The sequence below is a fragment of the Carcharhinus amblyrhynchos genome, chromosome 2 (assembly GCF_965287045.1).
Source record: "Carcharhinus amblyrhynchos chromosome 2, sCarAmb.v2.hapA, whole genome shotgun sequence".
In the NCBI taxonomy this organism is placed as follows: Eukaryota; Metazoa; Chordata; class Chondrichthyes; order Carcharhiniformes; family Carcharhinidae; genus Carcharhinus; species Carcharhinus amblyrhynchos.
This window is the reverse complement of record NC_137325.1, coordinates 12,974,603-12,993,702: the sequence shown is the minus strand read 5'-3', so window position 1 is coordinate 12,993,702 and position 19,100 is coordinate 12,974,603. Positions and strand designations below refer to the sequence as shown.

At 42.3% G+C, this 19,100-nt stretch overlaps 1 protein-coding gene and 1 pseudogene across 4 annotated transcripts in view; both read left to right on the top strand.

Moving 5' to 3' along the window:
- fyco1a (FYVE and coiled-coil domain autophagy adaptor 1a) overlaps positions 1-19,100 on the top strand; it is a 152,156-nt gene that overhangs the window by 54,962 nt on the left and 78,094 nt on the right. For all 4 annotated transcript variants that reach the window (XR_013888544.1, XM_080202378.1, XM_080202387.1 and 1 more), the window contains exons 13-14: positions 453-664; positions 2,696-2,843. Coding sequence is in view for 3 of the 4 variants with exons in the window: in XM_080202378.1 (XP_080058504.1) it covers positions 453-664; positions 2,696-2,843 (360 nt within the window). In the remaining variant the exon portion in view is untranslated. The remainder of the gene's footprint in view (positions 1-452; positions 665-2,695; positions 2,844-19,100) is intronic.
- LOC145352498 (NADH dehydrogenase [ubiquinone] 1 beta subcomplex subunit 10 pseudogene) lies at positions 6,000-6,499 on the top strand (annotated as a pseudogene).

The following is a 19,100-nucleotide window of genomic DNA, read 5'->3' as shown; positions in this document are numbered from 1 at the left end:
TTTCCTGAACAGCACTGTCTTCAAACAGACCCTTGTTTAATGCATCAATCGTTTTAATATGATTTCCTTTGGAATATTTATCTGCCATAGAGACTCTTCCACATCCTCTTCAGATAATCCTACAGCCCCACTTCCACATTCTCTAAAAAGTAATGCAATTACTTACTAAGCATTTCCACCACTACGTCATTTTCAAGTCCAAGTTGGCACTTTTATTTCTAAACGTTCCCATCCTTTTCTTGACTAACCTTTTTCTTCTTGCGTGCTCAATAATAGCCTTTTGTATTTCATTGATTCTTTACAACCCAGAAGTACTTTATGCACGAGCTAACATGGGTTGGAAACATAGGTCACTTGGAAAGTCAGCAAAAAGATTTACCAAATTTAATCTCCTCAGTTAAAGAAATTTGTTTGCACCTGGAAAACGATCATCTTGTTTTGTTTCACTTCAGGCTTTGTGGGCGCATCTTCTGCTATTACTGCTGTAATAATTTTGTAACAACAAAACACAATGGTAAACGGGAGCGCTGCTGCAGAGCCTGCTGCACAGAACATAGTGCTGTGGTTCAAAGGTTGAATGATCCCGGATCTTCCAGTACTCCAAACAGTCCTGATGAATCTCCCTCACGATCAGTTTCAGAAGGACCAACTAGCAGAAACACAGGTAATAATTACTGCTACAGTTTGGAGTCAAATTATCCTAATAACCATGGTACTAGTTGCAGTGCAGGTGCTACTTACTAATACATTACAGAAGTTAATCATGATAGTTCAACAACTGATTGTTAGTAGATACTAATTGCAAAGAAAATTCTTTGTTTTGTAGCACATTAATTGAATTACGCATAGAAACCCCACTCCATTAATTAGAGCATGTAGTCTAGGCCAACACCTCAGCATCGAGTGATTGCATCACTGTCATAGGTGCTGTTGTTCTGATCAGAAGTTAAAGCTGTCAGGTGGATATAAAAGATCCTTTGGTGAAGTCCAAGAAGAGTTATCTTGTTATCCTGGCCAGCAGTTGTGCCTCAACCAGAATGATATTTGGACCAAAAGGGTTAAGTTATAGGGAAAGGTTGGAAAAACTAGTCTTACATTTCCTTGAGTACAGGAGATTAAGAAGTGATCTAATTTAGCTGTTTAAGGTGATCAAAGGAGTTGATTGAGTGTGTGAAAGGGCAGGATTCTCTGATCTTGTCTGTACCCGCTCTGCTGCCAGTGAGAATGGAGAATTTGGTGCTCAGCCAAAACTCCATTCACTGCAGCAGAACCTTGCAAAAACAGGCGCTTCTGAATCTCGAATTGTGGATCTCTGGTTGAGGTCAGGTGCTTTGGCCTGCTAAGGTTCAATATCCAAATGCAAGGCACCACCTTCAATATCACTGCAGTCCCTCAGCACTGTGCTGAAATGTCATTCTGTATTATGTTCTGTATTTTCATCACTGAGGTGGGGTTTGGGAGTCAGACGAAATCACAGTTTGGCCTAACGTGGCTTGGGGGAATGTGCTCACAAAGGGGAATCTTCATTGCCAGGAGAAGGTGCAGGCTGAAGTTGGGCCAGCTGATCTGGGAAAATGTTTGGAGGCAGCTTGGTGGGCGGGGGGGTGCTGTTTAAAAGGCATTATTCAGAATTGTGAAACTTTGTTCTAGCTAAAATAAAAATACAAAGGCCCTCCTATTCGTTTTGTAAGGCAGGAGCATTCCAATAATTCCTATTCATGGTCCCATGCCAAGTTACCTCACCCACCTGCCTGTGGCCCTTCAAGGTGGAAAAGTAGGAGGTCAACCATTGTGAACCAACAAGACTAATTGCAATATGTTCTTAATCATGAGAAAATAACATTGGAGGAGCAAAAGGATTTGAAGAGGCAAGCACGCAAAATCACTAGAGTAATTAAAAAGGTTAAAAGCAATGCCATTAATGCTTCCGTTGCACACAGTCTTGCTAGGACCCCATCTGAAAATATGGGCTCAATTTTAGGTGCCAAACCTCAGGAAAGATGTACAGGGCTGGGAGATTGTGCAGTGCTGATTTACCAGAATGATATCTGGATTTAAAAGTGTTCACAGGTTGCATAGACTAAGCTTGCAATCCCTGGAGTATGTAAGATTAAGGGATGAACTAATTGAAGTGTTTGGAATTCTAATTAATTAATACCTTTGTTTGGTGATTATTATTAATAATAGTCCGCTGATAGAAGAGCGGAAAGAATGTTTCCTCTGGCGCCCAGAGCTGCTGATCAACAATGTTGTCAATCTTCCCATTGTTGTGGCTGACACTGTTCAACCGACTAATTACAAGTTGTTGTCTCTGAAAGGCTGTATGAACTGTTTCAGTCTTTTCATGTCCTGCTCAAGCAGTATCTATCTTTTAAGTTCGTACAAAAATGTTGGAAAGATGCAAGTCTAATAAACCTGTGCTTTCATTGGGATTTCCTTCACTATTGAAGCTGCTATGCCAGTTCATTTTGGTATGACTGTCTTAATACACCCAAATGCTGACAGTTTGTTGCCACATAGGTAGCATCGTCCTTTTCCATTTCCTCTTCAGGAATAAATTACTCCTTCAGTGGTTTATTCAAATTGATAGATTTGCTGGGTTAATGTAGTTTCTCTTATCTCCGATTTTCTTGTACTTTTAAATACTGAGATTTATCTGTTCCCTTTGTGAGTCTATGAATAATTCCACTTGCAGAAAGTTTCCCAAAACCAGATGATGCAACTTTTGATATAATCACAGATGAAGAGCTCAATGAAATCGATGATAATGATTGTTCTTTGGAATTCAGAAACCAGCTTCTTGCTACCTCATCGGAGCCAACGTTTCCAAACGTCCCATCGCTGTGAGTAAAATGCTTTCTGGAAAAACTATGGTTTCAAGTGAAACCATTAGCTTATAATGTATTTGTTGATTACTTATCAAAAACACCAAAGAAGTGAGCAAAGTGTCGTTGTAGTACATATGCCCTGAATTATTATCCTAGTTCCAAGAAAAAGTTTATACTGACTTTATTTGCAATGGTTAGTAACAAATAATTAATTGTTTAAAAATACCAGTTGAAAAATTCCAAACCTGCAGCAGGAATAAAACCTTTTCTATGGAAAATATAGTGGAGCCATGTAAATGTAAGGTGATAAAACCAAATAACAGATGTTTTGAGTGATGAGTCCTGAATGGGGTAGAAACTGTAAGCCAGATATTGTGGACTAAATTTTCACGGAGTGAGGGAGACTCCATGTGGTGTGGAAATAGTGGTCGGAACTTGATTCCAGAATTCTAGGCTCCATTTTCGGCGCCCTCGACTTTCATCAGTACTGGTTAAGGGCACAGGCTAGTTTGGATCGCAAGTCCACACCCTGCGTTCCCAACCTGCTGGCTCTGTTGTGGAGGTGGGCAATTCCTTGTCCTCTGAAATTTTCATGGAGTCAGGCCAACTTGTACAAGACTCATTTAAACCTCAAAGATGCCATGAATCATTGTCTGGATGAAGGAACCCTTTGAAAGGTAAGATCAAAATATTTTACTTGTGTTCTCTCCCCCCCCCCCATATAAAATGTTGCCCCTTCACCTACCCCAACACCCCACATACCATCCATGCCAAACTATGACACTTCCATGCCAGTTCACCCACTATATACTCTGTATAGAATCATGAAACCATGTCATGACACTGGTATGTATTTAAAAAAAAGCTTCAACAGATTCACTAATTCATAAAAATGACTTTTACCACAGTACACTAAAAGTCTCCATCACTGCCAGCACTTGAACCTGTTTATATTTTGGAAATAAACATCATGCAATTGACAGTATAGATCACATTGACCTATCAGTCAAGCACTGTTTGCCCTGGGTCAGAGCTGTTTCAACATTCTAAAGGATGTCTGGGCTCCTAGTTGGAACATTTCCTGATTCCCAACTTCCACTAACTGTTTTCAAAATGAAAATCCATTCCTACATAACAAAACAGAATTTTAAAGCTGTCAGAATTCCAGGTGATCACTGCTTGGATACTGAACTTAGTGGAAAGTTTGGAAAAGACAGGGACTGATACATAAAAAGATCCTTACTTGTTGTGTTTTCATATTCATTCCAAGTAACGCGCTCTAATGGAGGACATGTAATGAAGACCTGTTGTGCACAGCGCTACAAATTGCATAGCAATTCTAGGTGGCCATTTCTGTTCCAAAACGGTGAACAACTGTCAGGCTACTTAATTCAGTGCTTTCGCAGAATGAATGAGCCCATGGACACGGAGTGAGATTTTATGACTTCACTTGGACGAGGCTCGGAAAATCCCGCCCAAGGCCAACGGCACATTCCGGCCAGAGAGTTAAATTGGTCTCTTTGACACTGCTCAAACAAATTTCTGACCATGGAGTTTAGCTAGAAGGTTATGTGCAGCATGTTAAATTTCAACAAAAATCATTCTATCGAAATGTTTCTTACGTTACCAATGCGTGGTATAAATGCATGCACAATCATAACTTTAGAAACTTCCCTAGCTGCATCACTACCTCTGGAGTTGAATGTCTACAGGCAGAAGCCAGTCATAAGCAAGCGGCCAAGTTTGTGTACACACTTCAGTTAGAAAGCCTTATTCCTGAAGAAAACAGTATTTCAGGAAGTATCAACATTTATCAACAACAGGCATTAAATTGACCTTCAAAGCCTGTTTTGCAACATGCATGATTCTCTTTTCCATTTGAAAGGCCAATTTCACCATAAATAGGCTCCAAGCTGTTTGTGAAGTCCTCAACAAGACAGTAACATTCAATTGAGAAATCCTATCCCGTTTAGAGTATTGCTGTGATCCTTCCCTTGGAAACAAGGGTGCTGACATGTTATAAAGCAGAAAGTTTATATTTGAATTGATATAGTTTAATTTTCTGAGAAGCTCCTTGCATATGTAATACTTGCCATGTGAAGTCCTACATAAAGCAACTCAGACCATATCATTGTGTCAGGATTGCATGTCCGGTCAGTTCACCAAAGGTGTGCATTCACTTGCACACATTATTTTGACAAAGTAACAACCTCATGACCATTTTTAAAATTTATTCTCAGAATATGGTCATGGCTGGCAAGACAGTCTTCTATATTTGCCCCTTGTTGAGAATATCGTTGAAGTTGAATGAGATCAGCAGTTTATATCTGCAAAATGAGTGATGTTTCTCGGAAGTGTTCAGAAAGTTTGTGGTTAAGCAGTGCATTAGCGCTGTCTGACACTTGTCGCAAAAAAACATAACGTTTGGTTTCTATTTTATTTAAGAGTCCTAAAATTCATTTGAAATTCAAATTTTGGGAGAGAAGGGTGGGATTATATGCCTTGCAGAGAATAATCCCCTTAGGTGCTGCCTAGCTCTCCTGCACTCTCCCTTCCCTTTCTCCATTAAAATTAACATCAAGGGATTGCCTTATTAAATCTCAGAGCTTATTTCTGTGGTTTGAGGAAAACATTCCCAGTGGTGTCTTAGACAAATTCAGCTCAGTCCAGGAGGAAGACATTAACTCTAGCTGTGCCTCTAGCGAATTCCAAGAAAAACATTTCCATCATTAGCAGCCGATGCTAGCAAAGCCATATCTCATTTGTTTCATTTTAACTTACTGCTGCTGCACTGGGAATAAATGCCAGTATTTGGGGATTTTAGTGCTGTGTACCCTCGTTAACAACTTATGGTGACATAATCCTAGAAGCATTCACATGGGAAGGCCAGATAATGTAGAGCCCTTTAAGGTTGGAAATCTGCCCCTGTCCAGAAGATTATACACCTCAAATAAACAGAATCTCACCATGAATGGATTTAAGCTCCGGGCTATGAAGTTACTACAGGTTATTATTGCTGTTGAGATTGTGTTTGACATTAGATCAAGTCTGGTACAGTCTGGCCCTCATGTTACTATGGATCCACAGCAATATGGTTGACTCATTAATTGCCTTCTCAGGTGGCTTAATGAGTCATTCAGTTGTATGGCAAGGAGCATGTACTCTGGAGCAATGCCAGAGGACTGAGACAAGACTGTTTACCAGCAGCCAGCCTCCAGTAGTGAACGAGCAAACTGGCCTGCCCGATCTGGCGGTCAATGCCATCAAACTTTTCTACTACTTGGTGGATGTGCTGGTTACAACCTTCAGAGAATGGGTAGAACGCCAGCAGGAAAAGAACACTACTACCGTCAGCATTTCAGATGCGTGCCTGATATAGCTGGCTGCCAGTCAGGTGATTACCTCTGCTGCTTCGAGGTCGAGATGCAGTGGAGAAGAAACTACAAGGTTGATCAGGAAATTATAAAAATTCTTCAGGAGCATTTGAGGGCAGGTCACAGTCAGGTATAGAACTGTGCTAAGGAGCTGGAGCAGTTCAAGCAGGTAGCAAAAGGCAGGTAGCAAAATCAAGATATGGTGATCTAGGGGTTTATGGCAGTGCTAGACAATGCCTAATGAAACAAAAATATCAGATGATTGAAGAAAGAGAAAAAGCAGCATCCGAAGCTTAAGAGCAACACAATCTACTAGAAAATCATTATTTTAAATTAAGTTTGTGATACACCTTCACCTAATAATGTAGAGTCGAAATGTGTTTAAATTGTGCAACATGCCGAATTTCACATGAATGTGACAAAAATACATGGAGATCTTCAATGTCCATCATCAGGAATCGTTCGGTTGCACCGCTACTAACAATATTAGGTTAGTCCTGAAGAAAAGTTTATTTATTAGTGTCACAAGTAAAGTTTACATTAACACTGCAATGCAGTTACTGTGAAGTTCCTCTAGTCGCCGTGCTCTGGCGCCTTTTTGGGTCAATGCACCTAACCAGCATGCCTTTCAGACTGTGGGAGGAAACCGGAGTACCTGGAGGAAACCCATGCAGACACAGGGAGAATGTGCAAACTCTACACAAACAGTGACCCAAGCCAGGAATTGAACCCAGGTCCCTGGCGCTGTGAGGCAGCAGTGCTAACCACTGTGCCACCATCCCGCCCATACCTCTATGAACACCTCTCTGTGGCAGATAACAAGGGGACCAACACAAGAGAAAAATCTACTTGGCTTTATCCTCGCCAGTCTACCTGTCACAGATTCATCTATCCATAAAAGCACTGAATGAATTGACCACCACGTACTTCTTGTGAAGACAAAGACCCCTCCTTACACTGATGAGACCCTCCATTCTGTTGAGTGGCCTTATCACCAAGTAAATAAGATAGATTCTGATCAGATCTATAAAAAATCTGAACACGCGGGACTCATTATCAGTACTCAAGTTATACTTTCCCACATTCTGTAACCCTATGGTCTGGCAAATGCCCCACTTCACCATAACCATCAATTCTGATTCAATGAGGAATGTAAGTAGTCTCACAACTACTTACTGTGCCTACCCCAATCCAACACTGGCAATTCCACATAATGAGTTCTGCTGAAGAGTTCTGCAGGTGATCAAGAAGGCGAATGGAATGTTGGCCTTTGTAGCAAGGGGGATAGAATATAAAAGTAGGGAGGTCTTGCTGCAGCTGTACAGGGTACTGGTGAGGCCGCAGCTGGAGTACTGTGTGCAGTTTTGGTTGCCTTGGAGGGAGTGCAGAGAAGGTTCACTAGGCCGATACTGGAGATGAGGGGGTTAACCTATGAAGAGAGACTAAATAAACTGGGTCTGTACTCGTTGTAGTTTAGAAGGCTGAGGGGGAGATCTTATAGAGACGTATAAGATAATAAAGGGGATAGATAGGGTAGAGGTAGAGAGATTCTTCCTGCTTAGAAAGGATAGCAGGACTATAGAGCACAGCCTCAATAAGGGGGGGTGGGTGGGAGGCAGTTTAGATCGGAGTTGAGGAGGAACTTCTTCACTCAAAGGGTGGTGAATCTCTGGAATTCTCTGTCCCTTGAAGTGGTGGAGGCTACCTCGCTGAATATATTTAAGTCACGGGTAGCTAGCTTTCTGATAGACAAGGGAATTAAGGGTTATGGGGAGAAAGCGGGAAAGTGGAACTGATCCACTTCAGATCAGCCATGATCTTATTGTATGGCAGGGCAGGCTCGAAGGGCTAGATGGCCTACTCCTGCTCCTATTTCTTATGTTCTTATTAGGATCATTAGAGGTCATATGATTTTGATCTTAGTGGAGCATTTCAAATGTCCCAGGAATGCCAGACAATATGATTGCTGTTTTCTCATCCTCCAGTGTTCACAATAATTGTCACCAATGCACTTTTCACAACTATGTTAACATAGAGAACTGACAGAGAAGGAAGAAAATGAAGAAGCCATACACTCAAAATCAAGAACACAGCAGAAACCTTAGTGCTGTTTGGAAAACATACTCAACTAAACACCTGTGATTGCACCACCCTGATAATCACCTGATAAGAAACTAACTTGAACAACATCCTGCAACTTTGTCCTTTTACTCTTTCGACCTTTTTTTTTTACTATCCTTGGTATACAGGCAATGTTGGCAAATCTGCAGTTATTGTCCAACCTAGCTGCCCTAAAGTGGTAGCTTTCTTCTTGAACCACTGCAATTCTTGTGCTGTTGTAGTGCATGTAGGAGTGCATGCCAAGAGTATCTGAAAATGAGGTACCAGTCTGGTGATGCTGCAACACAGGATTACATGCATGCTATGCAGCAAAGGCAGTATTAATTTCCACCTTTAGTTCTTTGAGCTTAGGACGTATTCCAACTGGCCCAGGTATTTTGTGGAAACTTAATCCTTCCAACTTGAATGTAACAAATTTATAACTAATTTTTATGTCTGGAAATTGCCTGCATTCCTCATTTTGTTTAGCATTGTTGGTGCGATGATAAAGAAACATTATCATTGCCATGTTCTCCTTTGTAGCTCACATTAACTCAACATGGACAGATATTGCTGCTCCGTGATTGTTGATTGTTAAAATCCTAGCATGCTCCACCTAAAACTATCAGAATTGTAGTGGTTCAAGAAGAAAGCTATCACTTTAGGGCAGCTAGGATGGACAATAACTGCAAACTTGCCAACATTGCCCGTATACCAAGGATAGTAAAAAAAAGTGGAAAGAGTAAAAGGACAAAGTTGCAGAATGTTGTTCAAGTTAGTTTCTTATGAGGTAATTATCAGGGTGGTGCAATCACAGGTATTTACTTGAGTATGTTTTCCAAACAGCACTAAGGTTTCTGCTGTGTTCTTGATTTTTGAGTGTATAGCTTCTGCATTTTCTTCCTTCTCTGACGGTTCTCTTTGTTAGCATAGTTGTGAAAAATGCATTGGTGACAATTATTTTGAACATTGGAGGATGAGAAAACAGCAATCGTATTGTCTGGCATTCCTGGGACATTTGAAATGCTCCACTAAGATCAAAATCATATGACCTCTAATGATCCTAATGTCTTCAGCAGAACGCAATACAGTGCTTTTAAGTAGCTCCATTTTTAAAGTTGCATACACAATTTCTGCTTTATAGTTGTGTATGCTTTAATTTGATAGAAGTCGTACTTTTTTAGTTTTATATCTGCACGATTTATAAGTTGCACTTTTTTAAGGTTAAAAAAAACCTTTTCACTGTTTTGGAGAATATAGGGCAGAATTTTAAGAATGGCGTGTGAGTTGGTGTATAACATGCTATCGTTGACTCTTGAAATCTCAGTGCCATTTAACACTGCATTGATTGGCAATGTGTGAAACTTCCAGCCACCCTTGGAAGGAAGGCCACTCATCAGAGTTGTCAGCCAATCAGTTTGCTCCAGGCGCACACTGCAGTGGCCAGAAGCGGTACTGCAATGTTCTGCCTGGAATTAATTACCAGGTCCTTTGGAAAGACGGGCCCCAGGGGTTTTGTGGCAGGAAGGCAGGGGATGCCCTGGGGAGTAAGGAGAGAAGGGCAATCATGGTGAGGGTGCTGACCAAGAGGGAGGTCCAGAGCTCCAATGTCCCAGAGTGGAGGGTGCCCCAAAATTCCCATCTGTGATTGAGAGAAGTTTTTTTTCCTCAGTTTCCCACCCTATGTGCTCCCACTAGCCTAAAAATTGAGGCTGTGCAGGAAAAGGCCCTTAAGTGGCCATTAAATGGCCAGTTAAGGATCTTAATAGGTGAGAGGGTGAGTTTCCTGCCTGCCCAAATGTGAAATTGTGTCTGGGATTGGGCTGGCAGGGTTCTGGGGAAAATTCCATCCATTCAATTTTATGCTACTCAGTGCCTCAGAATCCGTCTTTGAGGGATGGGGGGATGGGGAAAGAATGTAAAATTCTGCCCATTGTTATTGAATGCCCAAATCAATGCTGTACTTTCCCACATAGCTATAGCTATAACAGTTTTTGCTTTGTTTAGTCAGTAAAACATTCTGTATAACGTGCAAGAAACTATACTTTTCATTATATACTATTATATGTGACAATAATAAATCAAATCATGGGTAGTACGGCTAAAAGTCCTGTTATTAAAAGTCGAAATGCTGACCATTAAAATTTTACTCTGCCTATGCCTTACACGTGTTAAAATGTGAGCAACATGATATGTGATCTTTAATTTCCTTCCTCTCATCAGTTTTTATTTTTGCCACTTCCTCTCATCTCTTATTCAGCAATTAGAAACAGTGGACTGGAATTTGGTGCATTGAGACCGGTGTTTTAGGGCTTGCAGGTGTTGGCCAGTAGCCTGCGGGAAACCTGGTACTAGGTAGGCACAGCCCATCTGCTAGTGGCTTTTTAATTAGTATTACCAAATAATTTCTTGGTTCACTGACCTTGAGCAGGCAGGAAATGACCGCGCAAAATGATTTTTTGTGTTTAAAAGTACATTGCAAACACACAATTTTGGAGTTGGGATCGCAACAGAAAGGATTGACATTATCGGATCCAGTTGTTCAAAGGTTACACCTCACTTTACTGATGTGCCTGTGGTGGGTTGGTGCAGAGGAGAGTGTAAGTGTGCAGAAGGAGATCAGAACTGCCCTCTACTAACAGGAAGAAACTTGCAGGTGAAACAAAGAAGGCTTGGCTGGAGATCATTCTATGAGATCAGCAGTATGAGTGTGATGGAAGGTGGGTGGATTTATCAGAGGGGCTAGAGTTGGCCAGGGTCCCTTGGTGGGGAGGTCTGGGCTATACTCCTAACGATCCTCTTCCCTCAGGGTTCCTGAGAGCCCCTGTGCCCCTCCATTCCATGGAGGGGCAGTTGGTGTGAGATCCAGAAGCCCCACCGTCCTCTAGCACCAACTGGTTGGGAATCGTGGATTCCCACCAGTGCCTACACCATGACGTCCTACACTAAGGTCTCCTCTGTGGAAACTAACCTCACAGTTCTTCAGTGCTGCAGTGACAGTACCATCTCCTCGGATAGAAGGTGATGGGACTCCTTCAATCAACCTTGCATTCTGCAGAGGGCTGCAGTCATCCCTTCCTGATGCTCATGACTCATGAGCTTTCGCTGCTCCAGGAGCTGTGGGATAACCACGCCCAGGGCACATCATTGGCAAAGGGGCTCGACCGAGTCCTAGGCTCTGGCATCCCTTAGAGTGCCAGTTCCCTTGGACTCCCCACCTGCTGTGAACCTTTAGGTGTGAGGTGCTCACCAGTGAATGACCCTGAAGCCTGCGTACTTGTTGGACTCACCAAAGGGAGAGTATACGCGTTGATGCCAGGTGTGATTGACAGCTATGCCAACTCTTTGTCTGCTGGAATTTGGTGGGTTCAGGGTTCAAGAGGATGGTCCAGCCTGTTCCACTGGCCAGCCTGCAAGCGAAGGAACATAGTATCAGTGCATTGCAGCTGATAAAGAGGGAACATTGATTACTCATTTGAGACTTGAGGAACGACAGCACATGTAAGGATTTTCATATTTCTTTGCTGCCCTTACTTCACCAGCAGTGCAGGCACATTTTTCCTCTCCCTGGCCAGATCGAGGGCTCATTTCTCAAGAAGTATGAGTGTTGAGAGCTCAGACATGACTTCAGCTGGCTGCGCCCACTTACATCTGTTGTGTTTGACTTTGTCCTGCAATGACAGAGACGAAAAGTGTAAGTGGGAGTATTGACATTTAATTGGTGATGAGTTATGGAAGATGTGGGACTTGAGCGAGGAGCTAGCAGCTACTTGGGAAACATGATTTAATTTGATTTGGTTTATTATTGCCACATGTATTGGTATAGAATGAAAAGTATTGTTTATTGCGCAATGTATAGACAAAGCATACCATTCAAAAGTCTCATGGTAGCAAGGAAGAAGCTGTTCGAGTCAATTGATACATGACCTCTTTTTCCCGATGGGAGTGAGAATGTCTGGGGTACGTGGGATCCTTAATTATGCTGGCTGCTTTGCCAAAGCAGCGGGAAGCATAGACAGAGTCAGTGGATGGGAGATTGGTTTGCGTGATGGAATTGGGCTACATTCACAAGCTATTGTAGTTTCTTGCGCGCGAGGGCAGAGCAGGAGCCATATCGAGCTGTAATACAATCAGAAAGAGTGCTTTCCATAGTGCATCTGTGTAAGTTGGAGAGAGTCATAGCGGACATGCCAAATTTCCTTAGACTTCTGAGGAATAGAGGTTGGCTTAACTATGTCTCTCACTATAGCGCAGTAATCCTATCCAGTCCCTCAGCCTATCACACCAACCATGATACAACCAGAAAGAACAAACATGGTGATTGTAGGGGGAGGGGAGGGGGTGCAAGAAGGTCCAATGGGAGACTGGGGTTGGTTCACTTACCCTGGCTGAGTGAAGAAAAGCATTCATGTTCTGACACTGCTGCTCCAGCTTCCTCTGGAGTACGCTTGCACTGACCAGGGCTGCCACCACCTCTGCTCCATCCCATCCAGGAACAAGTGCTGGAGAGACTTTTATATGGAGCTCCCCCGTGCTTGCAGCAGTTAATTCATTGCAGGATGGACAAATCAGAGGGAGCTCATTGCTGGAGCAGTGCAAAAGCGGTGAGAATAAAAATGATTGTTCATGAGGCATATGATTCAGCCTGTTAGCAGCAAATATTCCTTGTTTCACACCAGAACCAACATTCTGCTTTTTTTTGATAGTATTTTGCCCAGTATCTTTGCCTAACAGGAATCTCAGTTTCAATTTTTTTATTGACCTAACCTCAGCTTTTTGGGAGAGAGAGAGAAAGAGATCCAGATTTCCACTATATTTTGTGAGAAGAAGTGTTTGCCAACTTCTGTCCTGTATTGCCTGCCCCATGGAATTGCCCAAGTCAAATAAAGGACTAAGGACCACCTCATTCACCTACCAGCCTGGTAGCTGCACGATACAATGATGGATGTTGCTGACTGAGAGCAGTCACTATTACCAGTCCCACAAGTGATGTGTTGGAGAACCTAGAGCCTAAGTCAATGTTATCCTTTTACTCCCACATTACATTTAACCACATCACGTCACAAATTACTCATATTGTCACTGGAGTGTTTTTTCTGAAGGTAATCTACCTAATCTGCATCTGCTTCCATTATTTGTCTTGGTTTTTTTATTCTTTTATGGAATGTGGGTGTCTAAAGGATTAAAGGATATCATTGAACCAGTTGAGTGTTTTAAAGTTAGTTTAGTTATTAGTCACAAGTAAGGCATACATTAACACTGCAATGAAGTTACCGTGAAATTCCCCTAGTCGCCACACTCCAGCGCCGATTCAGGTCATTGATTGTTGTTCTGATTAGGTGGTGCAATGAGAGTTTCATGGCCACCATGACTGACTAGCTTTTCAATTCCAATTTATTAATTGAGTTTAAATTCCACTTACTAGCATGATGGGATTTGAACCCATGCCTCCAGACCATTTGCATGGGTCTCTGGAATATTGGCCAAGCGATATTACCACTATGCCACCGTCTCCCCCTCAAGATCAATGGATCTTTTCAAAGAAGAAAGAAAATTACAGCGCAGAAATAGGCCCTTCAACCCTCCAAGCCAGCACTAACCATGCTGCCCAACTGAACTAAAACCCCCTAACCTCCTGGGGACTTTATCCCTCTATTCCCATCCTATCCATGTATTTGTCCAGTCTCACTATTGTATCTGCTTCCACTACCTCCCCTGGTAGCGAGTTCCAGGCACCCACCGCATTTGCCTTGTATATCTCCTTTAAGCCTTGCCCCTCACAACTTAAATTTATGGCCCCTAGTAAATGACTCTTCCACCCTAGGAAAAAGTTTCTGACTATCCACTCTGTCCATGCCCCTCAATCCTGTAGACTTCTATCAGGTCGCCCCTCAACCTCCGTCGTTCCAGTGAGAGCAAACCAAGTTTCTCCAACTTCTCCTCATAGCTAATACCCTCCATACCAGGCAACATCCTGGTAAATCTTTTCTGTACCCTCTCCAAAGCCTCCACATCTTTCTGGAAGTGTGGCAACCAGAGTTGAACACTATATTCCAAGTGCGACCTGACTAAGGTTCTATAAAGTTGCAACATGACTTGCCAGTTTTTAAACTCAATACCCTGGCTGATGAAGGCAAGCTTGCTGTTTGCCTTCTTGACTACCTTCTCCACGTGCGTTGCCACTTTGTGACCTGTATACCCAAATCCCTCTGCCTATTAAAACTCTTAATTCTCCTTAAGATCTCCATGGATTAACCACTCACTGGAATATTATTTTCCACACATTAGAGTTGTATATTTACCCTGTTGAGCTTTATATTTTAGTTCTACAATTCTGAACAAGGTAAAATAGCTTTTCATTTTCTACATTATCTAGTCCCTTTGCAATCCTAAAGGCAGCAATTAGACCACCATATCTTTCCCATTGAGAACTTGCTTAGTGTGCATAATTGCTCATCAAAATCCAATCCCCCTCAATCTAATTGTTCTTTTATGTATCCTTTCACTAGCTGCAATACCCTTTTGTACTTAGACGGTGAAAACATGCCCAATTTACATCATCAGAATTCTAGCCTGGAGCAAAGCTACTCCACCAAAAACAGTGAACCCAGCTTCAGAGCACTCAGGTCACCATTTCACAAGGGTATCCTGAGCATGTTCCTCCACCCCGTTCCTGAAGGGTCGCTGGTTTGGAGGGCCCCTTGCCTGAGCCCTGACAGCTCCTCCCCACCCCTGCCAGTATCATGTCTCCAGGGCATTAGCCTGGACCTCTGGATTACTAGCTCAGTGACATTACCACAATATCATCTCATCATGACTCTCTTCATGCTCCACCCCTGCATAGCTCCAGCCCCCTGCCATTGACCCCAGAGCCCACCCCCTTGGTGTTGTCCTTGGCACTGCTGGGGTGCCTGGTGACCATTGCCACACCGTGCCCCCATCCACCCAGGGGCTTCAATGGCAGGTTACAAAAGATAACTTTAAATCGCAATGCCATTCAGTGACTGCTGATACATAGCATTAGTTTCGAATGGCATCACATCCTGCCTCGAACAAAGTGTTTGAACAAATACGGAGAAAACTGTTTCCAGAAACAGGAAGTTCATTACCCAGACGACAAGTATAAAATAATTGACAAAAAAAAACAGAGCTGAGAATCTTTTTTCATGTAGCGAATTGAGGTTCTGGAATTCACTGCATGCAAAGTTGAGTGTACAAGTTCAGCAGTAACTTTCGAAAAGGAAAAGTGTATATTCTTGAAAAGAAAGTATTTACAAGATTATAGGAGAGGAACAGATAATTGGGACTGGGTGGATAGTTCTTTCAGACATAGACCAAAAGGCCACCAGTGCATGTACCTCAAATGGCCCTCACAAAGGGCTGCTGTAGAGAATTATCAAGGTCTCCAAAGCAGTCAGCTTTATTGCATCTAGTTTGTTCCAAGCAGCCAAAGGAAAAATATTAGCAGTATTGGTTAATCTAGAGTTCCCAGGTGTGTTAGACAAGTGAATGATGCATCATTTCCCAAAGCAAACAATTTCATCACTTTCCCGATTGGTAGTCAACAAAGAATGAGGGCACTGTGTCATGTTTCTCAGATAAAAGCAAGTTTCTGCGGATGCTGGAAAATCTCAGCAGGTCTGGCAGCATCTGTGAGGACAGAAAAGAGCTGATGTTGAGTGCAGATTAATGCAGGAGTGCTGAGTATTCACTTTCACAATTATGTTATAGTTGCCTCAACTGTGCACATTCCACAGACAAACCTTGCAACTCACAAAATCCTTAAGAATGGGTCCTTATACACTCGATGTGCAGTTGACGGCGTTGGACTGGGGTAAACACAGTAAGAAGTCTTACAACACCAGATTAGAGTCCAACCAGTTTATTTGATAGCAATCCCACAAGCTTTCGGAAACGGTGTCCCTTCGTCAGTTGTGTTGAGTGCAGATGACCCTTTGTCAAAGCTACAGCTGCTTTGACAAAGAGTCATGTGGACTCAAAACATTAGCTCTTTTCTCTCCTTACAGATGCTGCCAGACTTGCTGAGATTTTCCAGCGTTTTCTGTTTTGGTTTCATGTTTCTCAGAGCTGAGAGTAGCATTAATAAATCCCATGCTGAGCCTATAAGCACCCATTCTTAAGGATTTTGTGAGTTGCAGGGTTTGTCTGTGGAACTTGCACAGCTGAGGCAACTGTAACAGAATTGTGAAAGTGAATTCTCAGTACTCCTGCATTAATTGAGTGAAATTTGTCAAAGCACCAGCTTGATTGTGTTTCACATTTCACTTGGGATTGGGAATGGTGTCAGAGAGAAAACTTTCATCTCATTGCCTCGGCTTTATTAAACTCCATGTCCTAAAAGACCATTATATTCACCGTGTCACCTAACTCAACACTTACTGTGAATGACAAAGTATTGAATTACTGAGTTAAATGATTTTGAAAGGATGAGATAGGCTTACACAGCAGAAGCAGCAAATGCTTGGTGACTGCTCCCACTGAAAGTCCATCTGACCACAGCACTGGACTCAGTATTGTTTAACTAGTACTGTAAACTGTGCTACTCAAATACATAATAAGTGCATGAACACCATCTTCAACATCATCTCAAAAAAATTACAGTTCCACTGGTAGAGTTATTCTCTTGCCATACTTATTTTGTGCTTGCTATCTTTTGTGATATTTCCTTTGTGATCTCAATGTACAAGCTGATGATAATCGTCAAAACCAATTGGCAAGTTACTGGCTGTTCAAAATGCTATTTTTGTAAGCCTGCAAAATTTCAGTAGTGAGAAATTGTTGATCTTTCCAACAGATGTTTCTCTTCCGCTGACCCATATTCTCTAGGTTATTAAAAGTACCAACCTCCACCTCTGCGGTATCACCCTCTGATATTGCCTCCTGCTGCTCTTGCTTCAATCTATTTGCCACTGAAACTGTATCTATCTCTGTAGCCCTACAACCCTCAAATATGCATTCCTCCAACATTGGCCTCTTGCGCTTACTCCAGAACTGGCAGCTGTATCAGGCTCTTGAGTTCTGGAATTTCCTCTCTAAAACACTTCCCCCCGCCCCCCTTGAGTTCCTGAAAATTCTACCCATCACCTAATGTCTCTTCGTATGATTTAGTTTCAAATTTTCTGCCTAATAGCTCTCCTGTGAGGCACATTGGGACATTTTACAATTACAAGGGCACTGTATTATGCTGCTCTTTCACTTCTTTGCTTAGCAGTCCACAAGCCAGCTGATTTCTTTCAGTAGCTTGAGCTGAGTTACTTCTGTAACAAAGGCTGGGATTCTTCAGCCCTGCTGTGGCACGGTCCATTGAGGTGAGTGCGGCAGCCCAGTCAAAAATCCATTGACTTGGCAGGACCAGAAGATCCCAGTGGCGGACAGGACTGGAAAATCCTAGCTCTAGGACTTTTTTTTGTTATGGTACAATCTTTTATGTCAAAGGAAGCCCTTCATATGTTAATCTTGAGACATTTAATATCTTTGCCTTGTAGGGAGCCCATTGCTGATCAATGCTTCATCTTCCCATTTGCAAATGGTCATTTGTGCCATGTTCTCAGCAGGTTGTACTTGATGGTATTCTGAGATTGATCAGTTTTTATGCAGTCAGGTTATTAGCCTGATCCACAACTTGTTACCCGAAGGGCAAGCAAAATGCAATTGGGAGCAAGGAATCACAACTTCACTCCCACCGAACATGAGCATCCATTGATTTATTTGGCCAGAGCTCAGCACCTATCAGATCCCAGTCTTTGTTTGCTAAAAGAGGAATTTCACATTGGCTAGGTTGATCTCAATGGAAAAAACAGAAGAGTTTAGGTTTCAGGGGTGGATTCTTTGTCTAAGCTAGATCAAGGTAAGAACCAGAAGCATCACTGACAAAAGAATAGGAATGCATTTTTCCCCTTTGGTTTCACATGGCTTTAAGTAGTTGAGTAATTAGTTAGCTGCCTCAGATCACACTATCATTTCCGTTGTTTCATGGTAATGCTTTTGCAACTTCTTCTGAAAATCTAACCCAAACTATTTCTGTTGCTTGGTATCTGAGGCAGTCTGCTTCAAACACAGCCCATTACTTATTTCCACAGGCTCCTCTACAGTGTGAATTCCCTTCTGGCTTCTCCACTGCTTTTGGAGGTTATTCTAAGGTAACATGTAATGTCATCAATGAATGCTGAGCAGCATTCAACCTCCCAAGCACTAGCCACTAGGACAGAACTGAAGGAAAGCAAACAAAAACTGTTCTTATATAGCACCTAATATATAGTAAAACATGCCAAGGTGCATCACAGGAGCATTGTCAAATAAAATGAGCACATGACATTGGGGATAATATTCTGGCATGGATTGGTTAACAGGCAGAAAAAGGAGTAAAAATAAATGGGTCAGTCAGATGGACAGGGTGTGACTAGCGGGTTACTGCAAGAATCAGTGCTTGGGTGGCAGCTGTTCACAATCTGTATCATGATTTGGATGCGCAGACTAAATGTAATATTTCCAAGTTTGCAGATCACAATAAAAAGTTGGAAGTGAGTTGTGAGGGGGATGAAAAGCAGCTTTAAGAAGGTTTGGACATACTTAGTAAGTGGGCAAAAACCTGACAGATGGAATGTAATGTGGATAATTATCAGATTATTCACTTTGGCAGGAGGAATATAGGTGCAGAGTATTTCTTAAATGGAGAGAGATTAGAAAGTGTCAGTGTCCAAAAGGACCTCGGTGTACTTGCTCATTAGTCACTGAAAGCTAACAAGCAGATGCAGCAAGCAATTAGGAAGGCAGATTG